The 15636-nt window shown below is 56.2% G+C and overlaps 1 protein-coding gene across 1 annotated transcript; it reads left to right on the top strand.

Annotated features, from left to right (window-relative positions):
• The first annotated feature begins 216 nt into the window (after positions 1–216).
• DDB1 (damage specific DNA binding protein 1) lies at positions 217–15543 on the top strand. The gene is made up of 26 exons (XM_019471228.1): positions 217–360; positions 476–592; positions 1821–2042; positions 5065–5179; positions 5291–5388; positions 6789–6947; positions 7363–7446; positions 7793–7909; positions 8281–8383; positions 8550–8625; positions 8706–8814; positions 9018–9196; positions 9298–9461; positions 9557–9664; positions 10035–10242; positions 10446–10541; positions 10793–10904; positions 11501–11624; positions 11988–12152; positions 12579–12673; positions 12859–13029; positions 13736–13845; positions 14059–14228; positions 14580–14682; positions 15066–15189; positions 15350–15543. The coding sequence occupies exons 1-26, from the start codon at positions 319–321 to the stop codon at positions 15431–15433; spliced, it is 3255 nt and encodes a 1084-aa protein (XP_019326773.1). The 5' UTR covers positions 217–318; the 3' UTR covers positions 15434–15543.
• Positions 15544–15636: the final 93 nt, after the last annotated feature.

Here is a 15636-nt window from a genome sequence, read left to right as displayed (position 1 = left end):
GGTGGGGGTGTGGTGCGGGGGTGTCGGGATGCCGCGGCCGGGGGGGGTTGCCACAGGGAGGCTGGTGCTCGGTCTGAGGCTGTGGGGCTGCGGGCCAGACCCCCCCTTAGAATGAGCAGACTCCTGCAGGTTGTTCAGTGAGAGCACCCCAAGGTGCCGCCTCGTCGCTTCTTTGCGGCTCAGCGGTGATTTCTTCTCTCCTTTTTTCCAGGGCACTTCACCTCGGCGGAGGATTTGAACCTGCTGATCGCCAAGAATACGCGGCTGGAGATCTACGTGGTGACAGCGGAGGGGCTGCGGCCCGTCAAGGAGGTGGGGATGTACGGCAAGACCGCCGTCATGGAGCTCTTCCGCCCCAAGGTGGGTGCGCTGCGGGGAGGGGGCCGCCTGCCAGCTGGGGAGGGCAGGCGCGGGCGCGCCGGGGCCGCTGGCTCTGACGCCCTCCTGAAGGCACGCCGCCGCTCTGCTTTGGCAGGGGGAGAGCAAGGATTTGTTGTTCATCCTGACAGCCAAGTATAACGCCTGCATCCTCGAGTACAAGCAGAACGGGGACAGCATTGATATTATAACCCGTGCCCACGGCAACGTGCAGGTGAGTGAAGCCGCAGCACCTGGAAGGGGCGAATTCCCTTCCTTAGGGGTGGTTTTACTTTGCTGGTGACGAGGATGTGCCTAGGTGACGGGGTTTGGCCTTGTTATTTATGATTCTTTGCCTACCGCCGACTCCGGTATGGTTCACCTGCTGCCACTGGTGTTTCCAGAGGTTTTTGCCTGCAGTGAGTCAGTCTCGGGCTCAGGGACTGAGGCCACGGCTACAGCTGTGTTCTCGGGGTAGTTTGCAGGATAGCAAGGTTAATTTGAGGTACTCCCGCTGCAAGGAGAATTAGCGCTCAAAACTCAAGGTAAGGTAGAATTTTCCCTGGGAAATGACTCCTCCGGTATTTCGTGGCTGGTCTCTCCACGTTGCATACCAGAAGCTTGACTGCTGAAGCTACTCTTACCATTGTAGACGTTCTCCATTGTTCTGTTTTACGTGGATTAAAATCACGCCTTCTGAGCAGGTCAGAAATCCGCACGTCTCCCTGGCTTTTTGTTAGTCATTAGCCAAATGATTCCCATCAGCTGCCAAGCCAAAATATCTTCCATCTGTTTCCAGGCACTGAGCTTCTGCTGACTTACTGTTGGTGAAGCTGAGCAGGGGGTTACGGGCAGGAGACGTAGGTGGGCACGTCCTGTCAGTAATGCGTTAAGAGTGTTTGGGGAAAAGTGTTTAATCTTCCCGTGCCGAGGTTCTGCCTCGTGACGTATGGAGACGCTGATATCGGCCCCCGCCGAGTAACGCCGAGGGGTCTGTGGAGGCTGATAAACAGGGCTGGATTTCTGGAGGCTGATGTTGGGTCATGGATATCAAAGCACTTCACAGCAGCGGAGGGCATCGCTCTCCGTCAGCGACAGAAAGCGGAGGCGCGGGGCAGCGGTGCGGCTTCTCTTGAGGCCGTTCAGTAGAGAGTTGGGATTAGAAAACCAGTTGCAGGGTCTGCTCCTGGAGCGCCTGGTTCCCGGGAGAGAGGAGGTGTGTGCCGTGGGAGTTCTGCCAGGCTCTTGGGTGGAAAGGACCTGCTGCTTTAGGCAGGAGATGCCTGACTCGCCTTTGGCTTGCCAGGTGGTATTTTAAAGCCTGCTGGGAGGTGTGCAGGGAGCCCTTCCTCAGCCGAAGGGTGGTAACTCTTGTACCTACTATTCCCAAGTCCTCCACGGGGATCTTTTTCTAATGCTAATTGCCCTTTCTCTTTTCCCCTCTCCGCGGATCTCTCGCTCAGGATCGCATCGGTCGTCCCTCAGAGACCGGCATAATTGGCATCATTGACCCAGAGTGCCGGATGATCGGCCTGCGGCTCTATGATGGCCTCTTCAAGGTCATTCCCCTGGACCGGGAGAACAAGGAGTTAAAGGCTTTTAACATCCGCCTGGAAGAGCTCCAGGTCATCGATGTGAAGTTTCTCTATGGCTGTCAGGCTCCAACCATCTGCTTCGTCTACCAGGTACCTTGTTCTCGATTGGTGACTCGGGCGGAGGGTGCTGGAGGTTGCTGGTGCACCAGCCAAGGTCTCTAAAGGCCTTCCTTGGACCTGGAGCAGCAGCAGTGTCCTGGAGCCAACGGAAAGCAGTGCTTTGGACAGGGTGAGAGACGGTTCTGGCTCCTGCAGGCTCATTGTGTAGCCGAGGAAAGTCCGTGTTCCTCTGTGCTGCTTTTTTTTTCCATTTCTGGGAGAGAGGAAGCAACGCCCTCCCACCCGAGAGCTGGGCAGCTGATGCTTCGGATGGGACCTTTTCCTTGTTAAACACTCAGGAGGAGTGCCTGGGTCTTTCCAGCGAGTGCTGAGCGGGTGGATTAGAGCCAGAGTCAGTTGTTTCTTGTAGCACTGCTGTGAGACTTGAGCCTTCCCCTTAAAAAAATAATAAAAAAAAAAAGGCAGTATGTTCCCCTTAAAAAAATAATAAAAAAAAAAAAGGCAATATTTCTTGTTTGGTATTTGGGAGGCCGCTCCAGGAGCGTAAAGAGGGGCCGTAACCTCTCCTGTCGCCTGGGTCCTCACAGAGGCAGCGTTTGCAGGCCCTTCTCTAAACGCTTATTTTGAACCAAAGAGCCTTTGCTGTGCTGACTGGGCGAGGGATTATCTTTGCTTTGTCGAATTCCGGGCTAGCCTGGGCCTAGCTGAAAGTTCCTGAGACGGCAGCGCACAGGATCTGCTGTGAATTTGGTTCAGCTTCGGCGTGGTTCTTAGCGGCAAACTCATACCGTAAGAGCTACTAACCACGTGGCAGCAGTGACTTGATTGTTCCCTATCTGGGTGCTGTTGAACGCCCCCCTGACAGTTACTGAGCAAAGGCACGGGGCAGAAATCACTTTGTCACCGTGTAACTGGGGGTTGGGAGGGCAGCCCGGGTTCCCCCCGTGTCGGGACAGTGCTCTTCCCCTGCCCTGTGGGTAGCTGGTGCTCTCCCTTGTCACCTGAACGAACGTCAGCGTGCTCTCTCCAGCCTTGCCGGGAAGCGTCCCCAGCCGCCGCGTATCCCGCCCACCTCGCAGGCGCTTGCGTGACGATTTAACGGTGTGCACAAAGAAAAAAAAGAGGAAGAAAACAGGGAGGGGTTTGATTAAGAGGCTCCACCTGAAAAAGCAAAGGATTTTCAGCGAATGCGTAGGAACAAGCACCGTTTTCTTACCAAAAGCACTGCCGTTCTTCTCCTATTTAGGGGAGAGGGGAGCCGTGATCCCTCGTACGACGGAGTGGAGCCTGACCGGGAGGGCTGTGTCGTGCGCGCTTTTACAACGCGTGGCCGCCTTGTTTCCGTGTGACCGGGGAGCGTACGTGGGGACCGTATTTTTATCCCACGCAGCCGCGCTGACTTTGAAACGTGGCGTCGGAAGGGACGCTCGTAGCCAGTCTTTGCTCTAGAAATACGCGCTAAGGGCGGCTGGCTTATTGCGTATTTCTAGATTTGACTTGCAGCAGGAGGGAGATACAAGTTCTGTCTGACTCATTAGGCCTTACATAAAACTCTGGCTTTGTTTTGGTCCCTGGGTGTCTGACTTGCGTGTATGTGGAGAGGGGAACGTTTCCAAGCTGCTGCTTTGATTCCTTCTTAATTTATTAATCATTATCACAGGGTTTGGACTGAATAGAATAGCAGTGTCTGAGAGAATTTTTGTGTGGTTCTGAAACCAGAAGAAGATACCGCAAAAAGGGGAAGTTCATAACGATAAAAAAAGGCTTGAGAGCTGCTGTGGCGTGGAGTGAAAAGGTCCAGAAATGTCAAAAGTTTCATTGATGACTCCTCTGCCATTTTAACAGCCCCACTTCAACTTTCTCCTCCCCGCGGAGCTATTTCTCCTCCTGGCTTCCCCTTCTCTGTCAGCCAGTACTGCTCTTTGCTTCCCTCGGTGCTGCGCCGCTGGCTCTCGCCAGGACCTCGGGCTCCGGAGCGCCGTCGGTGAGGATGTTTGCCAAGCGGCGGAGGCTGTGAGGGGTGAGCCAGGAGGTGCCCAGCTTTCCTGCGAGTGTTTGGTTACAGAGCTGGCAGCCACAGGGAGGGGGGGGGGGGAAAAACAAACCCCGCTTTTACTCAGATCTGGAAAGCGGTGGGGCATAATAAATCAAAAGATGAACAGCTCTTTTTGAGTAGTTCTGTGAACAACGTGACTTAGGAAACCTGGCTCCCTGTGGTTTAGAGCCTTGTCTTAGCTTTTGAGACGTGAAATTGGTCAGTGGGTTATGTTCAAAGCCCTCTCTCTGCTTTGGGTGCTCATACGTCTTCTCCCCATGCGGGTTCCCAAGCGCTTGTTAGCGTAGACCACCTTTCCCGTAGCGGGGTGCTGATTTGGGGGGGGCCTCTTTTCCACCCACCGCTTGTTTCGGTGAAGCCTGCGTGGACTCGCTGCCTCGGAGACTTCTGTGTGTGTCAGGTTTGGTTGAAATTGCCCACTGGGCTAGGAATTACTGGGACGGCAGAGCCGTCGGGGGATTATTCGGCAAGCAGATTATGTTTCCTCGGGAAACCAGGCTGAAAGGCCTGAGGAGCATCGAGACGGGAGCTCAGCTGCTCTGGCACCTGCGCCGCTACAGCAGAGCTGAATTCCTGAACGCCTTGCTGGAGCTGGAGGCGGTGGCGGTACTGCGTAGTGCCACTCATGCCCAGATTTGTAGAGCTGTGCGTCAGATGAATATGAGTCCCAGAAAATCACTTGTATAAAAACACAAAAATAGTTTTCAGTCTTTTTTTGGCACAGGGCTTTATTCAAAGGTTGCTCAACATATGGATAAAGTTAGGGAGAACATTAGTGCGCGTATGTTCAGACACGTGTGTGGTTTGAGAGAGACCGAAGAGGAGGTGGGCGGGGTGGGAAGCCTCAGCAGCTCGCTGGTGACGGTGCTCTTGCAGGAGGTGAGGTGGAGTCCCCTTGCTTCGCAGGTTGCTAGTCAGCTCTGCTTCTGGAGCCTCTGTCGCTGCGCACGCGAGGCTGTCGTCAGCGTACGTCGTCATCTGTGGCTTCTCTTTCAGGACCCTCAGGGTCGCCACGTCAAGACGTACGAGGTGTCCCTGCGCGAGAAGGAGTTTAACAAAGGTCCTTGGAAACAGGAGAACGTGGAGGCTGAAGCCTCCATGGTCATCGCAGGTTGGTCCTTCTTTGTAAAAGATCTCCCCTCCCGGTTCTTTCTCAAGGCTGAATGCCTCAGTCGTGCTGCGCGGGTTCTCTAATAAGACATTTGTCTTCTCCCCTGCACAGTGCCAGAGCCTTTTGGAGGCGCGATCATCATTGGGCAGGAGTCTATCACCTATCACAACGGAGATAAATACCTAGCTATCGCTCCACCTATCATCAAGGTGAGTGACTACCGAGATCTAGAAACACGTCCCGTGTAAGTCCTCCATTCCCAGGCGTCTCTCAGGGTGCTGGTAGGGTATTGGGCTACTTGTACTCAAGAATTTAAACTGCTCTTGTCTCCAGGTGTAGTCCTGGAGTAGGCCACTGGAGTAGGACCACTTACTCCCAGAGGTTTGGCGAGCGTGGGTGTTTCACACGATGCCTGGTCTGTGTTTTTGGGGACTGAGGGACGTATGTGATCCTTGTACGGGTGGCAGCGTGTGCCTGCGCTGCAGCGTGTGGCTCTGTTCTCTGTGGAGTGCTCGGAAATGGCGGAGTGAAGCGGAAGTCTTGTTTGGGCCCCAGAGAAGGGGATTAATTAGGAGGTAGTGCGTGGTTTGGGCATGGGACCAGGCCAGAGCCTGGTTTCAGTTCAGGCAGCAAAAGATATGAATGAGCCCTTTGGAGACTTGAGTCCACCGGTGTATGATTGGGGCACTTGTTCAAAGGAAAAAAGACTTACAGAGTTTGTGACAGAAGTTGAGCTCGTGGTTTTTGTCAGAGGGACGGGCCAGTTCCCACATTTAAATCGTGCAGGAAGCACAAATGGCACGGCTGAGGTGCTGCTCGGGGCTGAAAGAGGGCTTGAGCTGTGATCAGAAGGTCCTTTTAAGCTGGAAATAATGACGGGCTAGAAAAGAGCTATAAATCTTGGGTAAAGAAATACTAATATTGTTGCCTGAATGCCTACAGGCTCTCGGACCGCTGCTGAGGCTCTGATGGAGAGTCTGTTATATTGGAGCAGGCGGAGCGAGTCGCCTGTGCTCTGCTGACATACAGATCTGGGCCTTGACCTGCAAGCAGAGTGCAGGCACATCTGTACTCGAGGCCAGTGGGATGTCTGCATACAGTGAAGATCCGCAAGATCGGGGTTTTTAAACCAGAGCCAAATACGTTGACAGGAGGCCAGGCAGCATCCACCAACAGAGCAAAACGTCTGCAGAGCTTGGGTCCGGAGATGCAGCAGGCTTAGAGCTCTGCAGGTCCCAAAGAGCATCCCTGCATCTGTGGAAGGCCCAGCGTTAGGAAAACAGCCTTTCTGATGGCATCTTTCCTGGGCTGTGAACGAGCTAGCGACATGTTTAATTTAGGAACGTGAGGTAGTTCCTAGTGACCGAAAGCGAGACCGTTTGACCACAGATTCTGGTTGTGTTCGCTGATACGGTTTATTGAAGGGCGAATCCAGCCTTCTCCCTCCGGGCAGGAGGAGCGGGACCCTGCTGGGGTTACGGCCAGCAGCTGGTGCACCGTGGATGTGGTTGTTCCCTTCTGGCGTGTACAGCGGTGGTCCTTGCTAGATGCCTGTTTGGGGCCGTTTCAACGGGTTCTTAAAAATTCCCCCCCCCTCCTTTGCGTGCAGCAAAGTACGATTGTGTGCCACAACCGTGTGGATCCCAATGGGTCCCGTTACTTGCTGGGGGACATGGAAGGACGCCTCTTCATGCTGCTCCTGGAGAAGGAGGAACAGATGGACGGCACTGTCACCTTGAAGGACCTGCGCGTGGAACTGCTCGGCGAGGTAGGACTCGGCCACATCGCGTGCGCTGTCCCTGTCGCTCCTCACCGCGGGGCTGGGAGGCTCTGCAGCCTGGAAATGCTCCGCTGAGGACTGAGCGGTAGGAACGGTGTCTCCTTTTGGAAGGCCGGGGTGGGGTGAAGTTTCACAGTTGTTACAGCTCTGAAACTGTTGGTTGCTGGGAAATTCCCGAGCTGGGCACTTGAAAGTTTACACCATCTTCCCAGGTTTTTGCCTAGTGCTTGTGCGCTGTTCCTGGGAGAAGTTTGGACTCTCTGTGGGTTTTGTAAAGGGATTAAATTCCCCTCCTGCGCCCCGGGTCTTCCTGTTGGGCCGCAGCTCAGATGTATTGCTTGCGGGCTGTGGCAGGGTCCTTTTCATGCTAGTGGCGGTTCATCCGCGTCTTCTCAATTCCCAGACATCCATTGCGGAGTGCTTGACCTACCTGGACAACGGAGTTGTGTTTGTCGGTTCTCGGCTTGGGGATTCCCAGCTTGTGAAGGTACATGGCAGCTGTCTTCTGGCTTAGTTGTGTGTTCAGACGGGATTTTGTACATATTTATTTTCATCGTCGCCTTGAGAGGTGTATGATAACTTTTCTACCTGGACAACGGAGTTGTGTTTGTCGGTTCTCGGCTTGGGGATTCCCAGCTTGTGAAGGTACATGGCAGCTGTCTTCTGGCTTAGTTGTGTGTTCAGACGGGATTTTGTACATATTTATTTTCATCGTCGCCTTGAGAGGTGTATGTGGATAACTTTTTTTTCCCTTTCTTCTCCTTGTCTGCCCCACACCCTTTCCACTTGCTTGGTCTTGCTTGTTGAAAGCCGCTGTTTGTGTCTATTCGTAGCTCAACGTGGACAGCAACGAGCAGGGCTCCTATGTAGTGGCTATGGAGACCTTCACCAACCTCGGTCCCATCGTCGACATGTGCGTGGTAGACCTGGAAAGACAAGGCCAAGGGCAGGTAACGTCGATTCTGCTTTTCTTTTCTCGGTGCTGGGGATGTCTGGGCCGGCCAGATGTATGCGTGGGTTGTCCGTGGAAGGAAAAGTCTACAAACCATTTATTGGAGGATGTCGAAGTCTTGTCCAGGTGCAGGGATGGTATTGAGGTCTTACACTGAAGAGTGGTATGAGTAGGGAGGCTAATTCTTGGATACCCCTTTTCATGAGGAAGGGGTTGCCTTCGTGCAATGGGGAAGGATCAGCTACCAAAAAACTTCCTCCGAGAAGTGGAGGAGATGGGTACCCCATCTTCCCCTGAACCCGTCGCTGCAAGGAGGAGTAGGGAAGCTTCCCAGCAATGGTTGGTAAAGATCATCTGCTTTTCCTCCAGCTGGTCACATGCTCGGGTGCTTTTAAAGAGGGTTCGCTGCGGATCATCCGGAACGGCATTGGGATTCATGAGCACGCCAGCATTGACTTGCCGGGGATTAAAGGTGCGTGAGCTGTTCGGTGCTGTCGGATACAACCCGCAGCCTGCGAGGGCCCAGTGGGGGACACGCCGTGTGCGCAGGCTGAGGTTGGGGTGTGGGGCAGGGGGCTTGCCACCCACCAGCTTGTGGAATATTCACTGCGAGCAAACGTGGCCTCTCTTTGTTGCAGGCTTGTGGCCCCTGAGGTCGGACTCTCATCGTGAAACGGACAATACGTTGGTGCTGTCCTTTGTTGGCCAGACCAGGTAAGGTGGGGTTAACGTTGAGCCAGGCTCTTAGCCACATGTTGGAGCATGATATAACAGGAGTTCCCTTTTCTGTTCAGGGTTCTTATGTTAAATGGAGAGGAAGTAGAAGAGACGGAGCTCACGGGGTTTGTTGATGATCAGCAGACTTTCTTCTGTGGCAATGTGGCACATCAGCAATTGATCCAGGTAATGCCACTTCTAGGGAAATGCAGATGTCTCTCTCACGGTGACCCTACAGCCCTTATTGATCATGGGGCTAACCTAGATCTGTGCTGCTCATCAGGGGCAGGGTTTGCAGTACTTTCCTGCACCGATGTCAGAAGGGAGCATGTCAGATGGCTCTGAGCAGAGGTGTTCTCTCTCTCTCTCTTCCCCCCCCCCGCCCCCAGATCACCTCTGCCTCTGTGAGACTGGTTAGTCAGGACCCCAAAGCCCTGGTGAGCGAGTGGAAAGAGCCCAACGGAAAGAACATCAGCGTGGCTTCCTGTAACAGTAACCAGGTAGTGGTGGCTGTGGGACGAGCCCTGTACTACCTGGAGATCCGACCCCAGGAGCTCAGGCAGATCAGGTGGGTGCGTGTGTCTCGTCCTGGCCCGAGGGCTCTCAGCCTCTGCTGTCTGTCTTTGGGCTCAAGACTGACACCTCTGTCTGCTTCCTCCTTCCTGCCAGCTGCACAGAAATGGAGCATGAAGTTGCCTGCCTGGACATCACCCCTTTGGGGGACACTAACGGCAGGTCCCCGCTGTGTGCGATTGGGCTCTGGACTGACATCTCCGCCCGCATCCTAAAGCTGCCTTCGTTTGAACTGCTGCACAAAGAGATGCTGGGAGGAGGTGGGGCTCTCCTGGGGCTGCCGGGTGGTGGCAGCGGTCGCTGACCTGGCTGAGTTGTGAGTGACATCAGCCTTCTCTTCTCCTGCTCCCTGCAGAAATCATCCCTCGCTCCATCCTGATGACGACCTTCGAGAGCAGCCATTACCTTCTGTGTGCCCTGGGGGATGGAGCTCTCTTCTACTTCGGGCTCAGCCTCGAGACAGGTGACTACAGGCACTAGCACTGAGCGGGCTGCTGGAGAGGGCGGCTGGACTCGTGCCCTCTGACTTGCCTGACGTGCTTTCTTTCATCCTTCTGGAGAGATCTTTCTCTTCCTTGCTTTCTCACTGCGACGGGGTCGTGCTCAGGTGGGACTGGCTGTGGGCACTGGGAGTTGGTGGATTTCTCCAGTGGGCTCCGGAGAAGGGAGATTGATGCTTACGTCCGTTCCTTTGCTGCCCTGTGCTGACAGCAGGATGCGTTTACCCGTGCTCGTTTCTTCCCAAGGTGTTGCGGCCGTGGTGCACTCTGCCGTCCTGCTCTTGCGAGCTCCGTTGCGGCGGCTCCCAACACACCGGTGCTCCTTTTCTGCAGGCTTGCTGAGTGACCGGAAGAAGGTGACCCTTGGGACCCAGCCCACCGTCCTGAGGACTTTCCGCTCTCTCTCCACCACCAACGTGTTCGCCTGCTCTGACCGCCCCACCGTCATCTACAGCAGTAACCACAAGCTGGTCTTCTCCAATGTCAACCTGAAGGAGGTGAACTACATGTGTCCCCTCAACTCGGATGGGTATCCTGACAGGTGAGCCTGCACCTTGCCTTGTGTGACACGGGGTGGGGGGGGTCTGGACTCTGCAATGGGATCCTGGGATCGGCAGAGGGGATCCTGGGATCGGCAGTTTTGAGGGGCGCGGAGGAGAGGGAGGTTCTTGCTGTGCCACTCACCTTATAAGCGCCATTGCTCATGGAGTTTGGTGGTTGTGTTTTTTTTTTCCCCCCATACAGCTTGGCGTTGGCCAATAACAGCACCCTGACAATCGGCACCATCGACGAGATCCAGAAGCTGCACATCCGCACGGTTCCCCTCTATGAATCGCCCAGGTGAGCTGAGCAGCGGGAGGGAGCCTGGCTTGAGGGCCCGTGCTCTGCTGCATGGGACAAGGTTGGGGGGGAGACTTCGCAGTCAGCGTTCCTGCTGGGGGCTCAGTTAGCACGCAGACTGAATTGGTGGCTTGTGCTGAGAGCAGGCTGGGCAAGTGAGCAGCTCTGCCTCTTGTCTCCAGAGCCTCTGTGCTCTCCTTGGAGTGGCCTGTCCTGGCTCTCCTGCCCACACAGCTCTCTTTGTCCCGCAGGAAGATCTGCTACCAAGAGGTATCGCAGTGTTTCGGCGTGCTCTCAAGTCGTATCGAGGTGCAGGATGCCAGTGGGGGCACCACTGCGCTCAGACCCAGCGCCAGCACCCAGGTGAGGGGTAGCTGCTAGATCGTCCCTGAGCTCTGGGCTATGGGTATCGCAGTTCCTCAGGCCAAACCGTGATGCGGATTTTCCTTGACAATCTTCTCTTCCAAAGCTCTGAGTGCGAGCTCTCCCTTTGGCAGCCTGGGCGGAGATGGGGTGGTAAGATCTCCCCGTGGTGGTGAGAAGGGCTCTCTGTGCTGCTCTCTGGCAGCCTTGGCATGCTCACTGTTCTGTCAGATCACCTTTGGGTTTGGGTGCTGCTGCTCCTTCAGTCTCCCGTACAGGTTTCTGTTTGGTCTCAAACGGTTTCCTTCTCCCGGGGACGCAGGCACAAGTCCCCTTCAGGCAGTAGCTCTGGTGGAAGCCACAACACTGCATAAACTCTTCTATTAACGCTGTTGCTCGGCAGTGCTACCTCTGCCGTGCGTGTCACACATCTCTGCTGGTGCAGGGAGCGTGTCCCTTTACCCAGGTCCAGTGGGCTCCTTGTTTCACCTTCTCTCCCGTTCGTTCTTCTGGTTCCCGGTTGCCTCAGCCCGCGTGGAGCAGCGTGAGGACGTGCCGAGTAGCACAAGGATGTGACCGATATTACTGTGTCCTAGGCCCTGTCCAGCAGCGTGAGCACCAGCAAGCTGTTCTCTAGCAGCACAGCGCCACACGAGACATCCTTCGGAGAGGAGGTGGAGGTGCACAACCTGCTCATCATAGACCAGCACACCTTCGAAGGTACCAGTCCCGAATGCTGGCCATACCCTAGGCCAGTTTTCTCCTCCAGGACGAGCCCATCAGCGTGCGGCTGAGACTTGTGATCTTCACAGACTTGTGAAGATCTGTGATCTCGCACGTTTCCTTCGGTCAAAGCATTTTTCCTGGAGGAGCGTCAGCCACAGGGCATAGTGGGGTGGGTTGGGTTTTTTTTGATGGCACAAGGTGGTGGTGGGGAATAGGAGAGGGGATCTCCAGGCAGCCATCTCGGACGTGTCTTAAGTTTTCAGCTGCTCCTAGGCGAGCCGCTCTGCCCACGCGTGGAGGTGCTGCCTGCCGGGACCCGGGGGACCCAGCTGTTTCTGCTTTTCCCTCTTTGCACAGTGCTTCATGCTCACCAGTTTCTGCAAAACGAGTACGCCCTCAGCCTGGTCTCCTGCAAGCTTGGCAAGGATCCGAACACCTACTTCATCGTGGGCACCGCCATGGTATATCCCGAGGAGGCAGAGCCCAAACAGGGCCGCATCGTTGTCTTCCACTACTGTGACGGTAAGAGCAAGGTCTTCTCGCGTGGCCAAGTCCAGCTGCTTGAGGGAGATCAGAGATGAGCTCCTCAGGCTCGGGAGAGCTCACGTCCCCGTAGCAGGCAGAGAGGTTTTTCCTGAGGGGCCTGCTGTCGGCTGCCCGCAGACAGGATCCGTAGGTGCTGTCACTCCGCTGCAGGCCATGACGGCGTGTTCCCTTTTCCCTCCCATCTCCCCGAGAAGCCCAAGAATCCCTCACTGGAACTGGATTCTGGGATTTGCTTTCCGTGTCTGCCCCCGCTGCCACGTCACTCCTGCATTACTTGCCCGCAGATCCTCTGAGACAGTTTCTAGGGAGAGCAATGTTTAGAGCAGCTCGTCTGAACCCCCTGGGCTTGCCACCCTTGGGAGTGCAGGGCAAATAACCGGGCGGTGCATGGGTTTGTTCCAGGGAAGCTGCAGAGCCTGGCTGAGAAGGAGGTCAAGGGGGCTGTGTATTCCATGGTGGAGTTCAACGGGAAGCTGTTAGCCAGCATCAACAGCACGGTAGGGCTCTCGCAAGACCCTGACTTGTTTTAGGAGTGCGTTTCAGAGCTGGAAGCCGCTCCAGCTCTGCGGATGTCAGCCGGGTCCCCGATCTCTGTTGGGGAGTGTGTCTTGGCTCTGTTGGGGAGTGTGCCTTGGCTGGCGCGGGCGTCCACGCCGGCTCAGAGCCGTGTCCCTTCCTTCAGGTGCGCCTGTATGAGTGGACAGCGGAGAAAGAGCTGCGCACGGAGTGCAACCATTACAACAACATCATGGCGCTCTACCTGAAGACCAAGGGAGACTTCATCCTTGTGGGAGATCTGATGCGGTCTGTCCTCCTCCTTGCATACAAGCCCATGGAAGGAAACTTTGAGGAGGTATCAATGCTGTTAAATAGTCTTGGTCGAAGGCGTGCTGGAAGCCCGTGCTGCCTCTTCCAACAGGCTCTGGGCAGGGGGAACAGTGTTTAAGGTGATAAAAGAAGGAGCCTGGCCCACCCCGCCTTGCTAGCCCTTTGAAGACAAGGCTGTAGGGCTGTGCAAGGAGAGCAGCGTCACCTGCGCGTGCTTTTAGACGGATCCCCGCGGTTTCTGGAGGGACGGATCCCCGGGCTTCCAGGAAACTGGGCAATGAATCAGCAGCCTTGAGAAGAGCAGGCTTTGGGTGCATGATTGCTGCCTGCCAGGGGTGGGGAGCTGCCATCTGGACCGCCTGTTGTACGGTTGGAATGGCTTGGTGCGACTGTAGCTGCGTCTCTGTCGGCAAATGCAGCGTAGCTGGGGGACGGACCGGGCCCTGAGACAGCCTGTGCGCTTAAATTGTCAGAATGGCTCTGGGCACGGCTTGGGCACGGGCCGGTCTGCGTTTGCCCCAGGGAGTGCCCCGGCATTGTCCGAGTGCCACTCGGGCCAGGGCCACCTCCGGAAGGTGCTTGGCACCTTTCGCGCTCAGCTGCTTCATCCAGCAGAGAGGGACAGACTGGATCCCACCTTGCTCCTGAACGTTGGTGTTGGGTGGAATGAAGATGCTGGATCACAGGACCGGCCATCTGTGCACGCTGCCTCTCCCCTCGTTCCCTTCCAGATTGCCCGGGACTTTAATCCGAACTGGATGAGTGCCGTGGAGATCCTGGACGACGACAACTTCTTGGGAGCGGAGAACGCTTTCAATTTGTTTGTGTGCCAGAAGGACAGGTGAGCTGGCTGTGAGGGGGATGTGGCAATGTGTCACGGGAGGGATGGGGTGATGGGACCTTCTGGTCTCCTCCACGTTACGGCTACAGAGGCACGTGTGTCAGGCAGGAAAGCTGGGAGGAGCGTGCCCAGCTCTGAGGAGCAGCGAGGTGGGAGCAGGGGAAGCTTTCATGTCGCCCCAGCACAGGCTGAGCAGGGTGCTTTGGATTTCAGTGCGGCCACGACCGACGAGGAGCGCCAGCACTTGCAGGAGGTGGGGCTGTCCCACCTCGGAGAGTTCGTCAATGTCTTCTGTCATGGGTCTCTGGTCATGCAGAACCTGGGTGAGACGTCCACGCCAACGCAGGGCTCGGTTCTCTTCGGCACGGTCAACGGCATGATTGGTAAGGGTCAGGGTTCCCCAGCCTGAGCGGGAGGGTAACAGGTTCCCTTCCCTGCTGCTGAACCTGGGCTGGGGTTTCCTCACGTCTCCGTTCTTCTCTGTTCCCCAGTCGAGTGACGGTCTGCGCCGTACTACCCTCAGCAACCTGCTTTTCTCTCCGGATTGCTTCCGGGAGAGGAAAGTGCCCCGGCTTTCTTTAAAACTCCTTCCTTGTCCCAAGCCCTCCCAGGCATCGGCTTCCAGCACGACTCCAGTCCCGGCAGCCTGCCGATCCCTGCCTGCTGGGAGCTGCCGGGACGCCCTGGGCTGAGCTCTGAACCTTCGTCTCCGGTTTTTTTTTTGCCCTTTGCAGGACTGGTGACCTCGCTGTCGGAGAGCTGGTACAACCTCCTCCTGGACATGCAGAACAGGCTGAATAAAGTCATCAAGAGCGTGGGCAAGATTGAGCACTCCTTATATCCTTTCGCAGTTCGGTCAGGAGCCCGTGTGCCGGTCAATGCTGGGGGCTGGCTTGTGAATCTGGCCTGAGCCAGGCGCGGGGTGGGGTGTTGGAGGTTGGGACGCTCCGGTGGGAGCGTACATCAGCTGGAGAGGGTGGTAGCGCGTTTGCCGGGTGCCCAGGGCTCTGTGCTCGAAGAGAAAGGCGCCTGCGGTAGAGAGGAGTCTATCTTGCAGGGTTTGAGGACGAATCTGGCTTTGCGGTAGCCCTAAAAATGCGGCACAAATTCTGTGATCCTCCTGACGCAGCATCGTCAGTCTGTCTGGCCCAGCTGCTGTGCGCACCCGTAGCCCGGGGCTGGTGTTACTCCGTGCGGGTTCGGCTCCTTGACGGTGGCACCTGGAGATCGTTTCACACCGAACGCAAGACAGAACCGGCTACGGGGTTCATTGACGGTGACCTGATCGAAAGCTTCCTGGACATCAGCAGGCCCAAGATGCAGGAGGTGGTGGCAAACTTGCAGGTGAGACGGGTGATGCGAGCTGAGGCCCTTCAACATCAGCAGTGGGGACCCTGCTCGAGGAATCCAGGCTGCAGTAAATCCCAAACGCGCGATGGTCTGGGAGCGTTCTTCAGCGCCTGCCGATGTCCCCGTGCCCTGACGCCGTTCCCTCTCCTTGCAGATCGATGACGGCAGCGGCATGAAGAGGGAGGCCACCGTAGACGACCTGATAAAGATTGTGGAGGAGCTGACCCGCATCCATTAGCAGGATTCGGAGCCGTTCCCTAGCGCCTTCCTCCACGTAGAGCAAGGGAGTCTTTTTGTTTTCCACCCCCCTGCAGCTTGGGGACCCCTGGCCGGCTGCACTGGACACCAGCGGTGGTGGCCCTTTGCCCGAGGGGACGTGGGGGAAGGAGTCTCTGAAGGGGAGCCAGCTTGCTGGGGGATTTTGGGGGGGAGGGGGGGGTG

The sequence above is a fragment of the Aptenodytes forsteri genome, unplaced genomic scaffold, assembly GCF_000699145.1.
Source record: "Aptenodytes forsteri isolate BGI_AS27 unplaced genomic scaffold, ASM69914v1 Scaffold506, whole genome shotgun sequence".
Lineage (NCBI taxonomy): Eukaryota > Metazoa > Chordata > Aves > Sphenisciformes > Spheniscidae > Aptenodytes > Aptenodytes forsteri.
This window is presented reverse-complemented; position numbering and strand designations above follow the sequence as displayed.

What these genes read in the sequence shown, in the direction of transcription:
- DDB1 (XM_019471228.1), top strand. Translation starts at nt 319, where the DNA reads ATGTACGGCAAGACCGCCGTCATGGAGCTCTTCCGCCCCAAG. An exon ending in CAAAGAGATGCTGGGAGGAG is followed by an intron (nt 9,462 to 9,556) that starts GTGGGGCTCTCC and finishes TGCTCCCTGCAG; the next exon opens with AAATCATCCCTCGCTCCATC. An exon ending in AGACCAGCACACCTTCGAAG is followed by an intron (nt 11,625 to 11,987) that starts GTACCAGTCCCG and finishes CTCTTTGCACAG; the next exon opens with TGCTTCATGCTCACCAGTTT.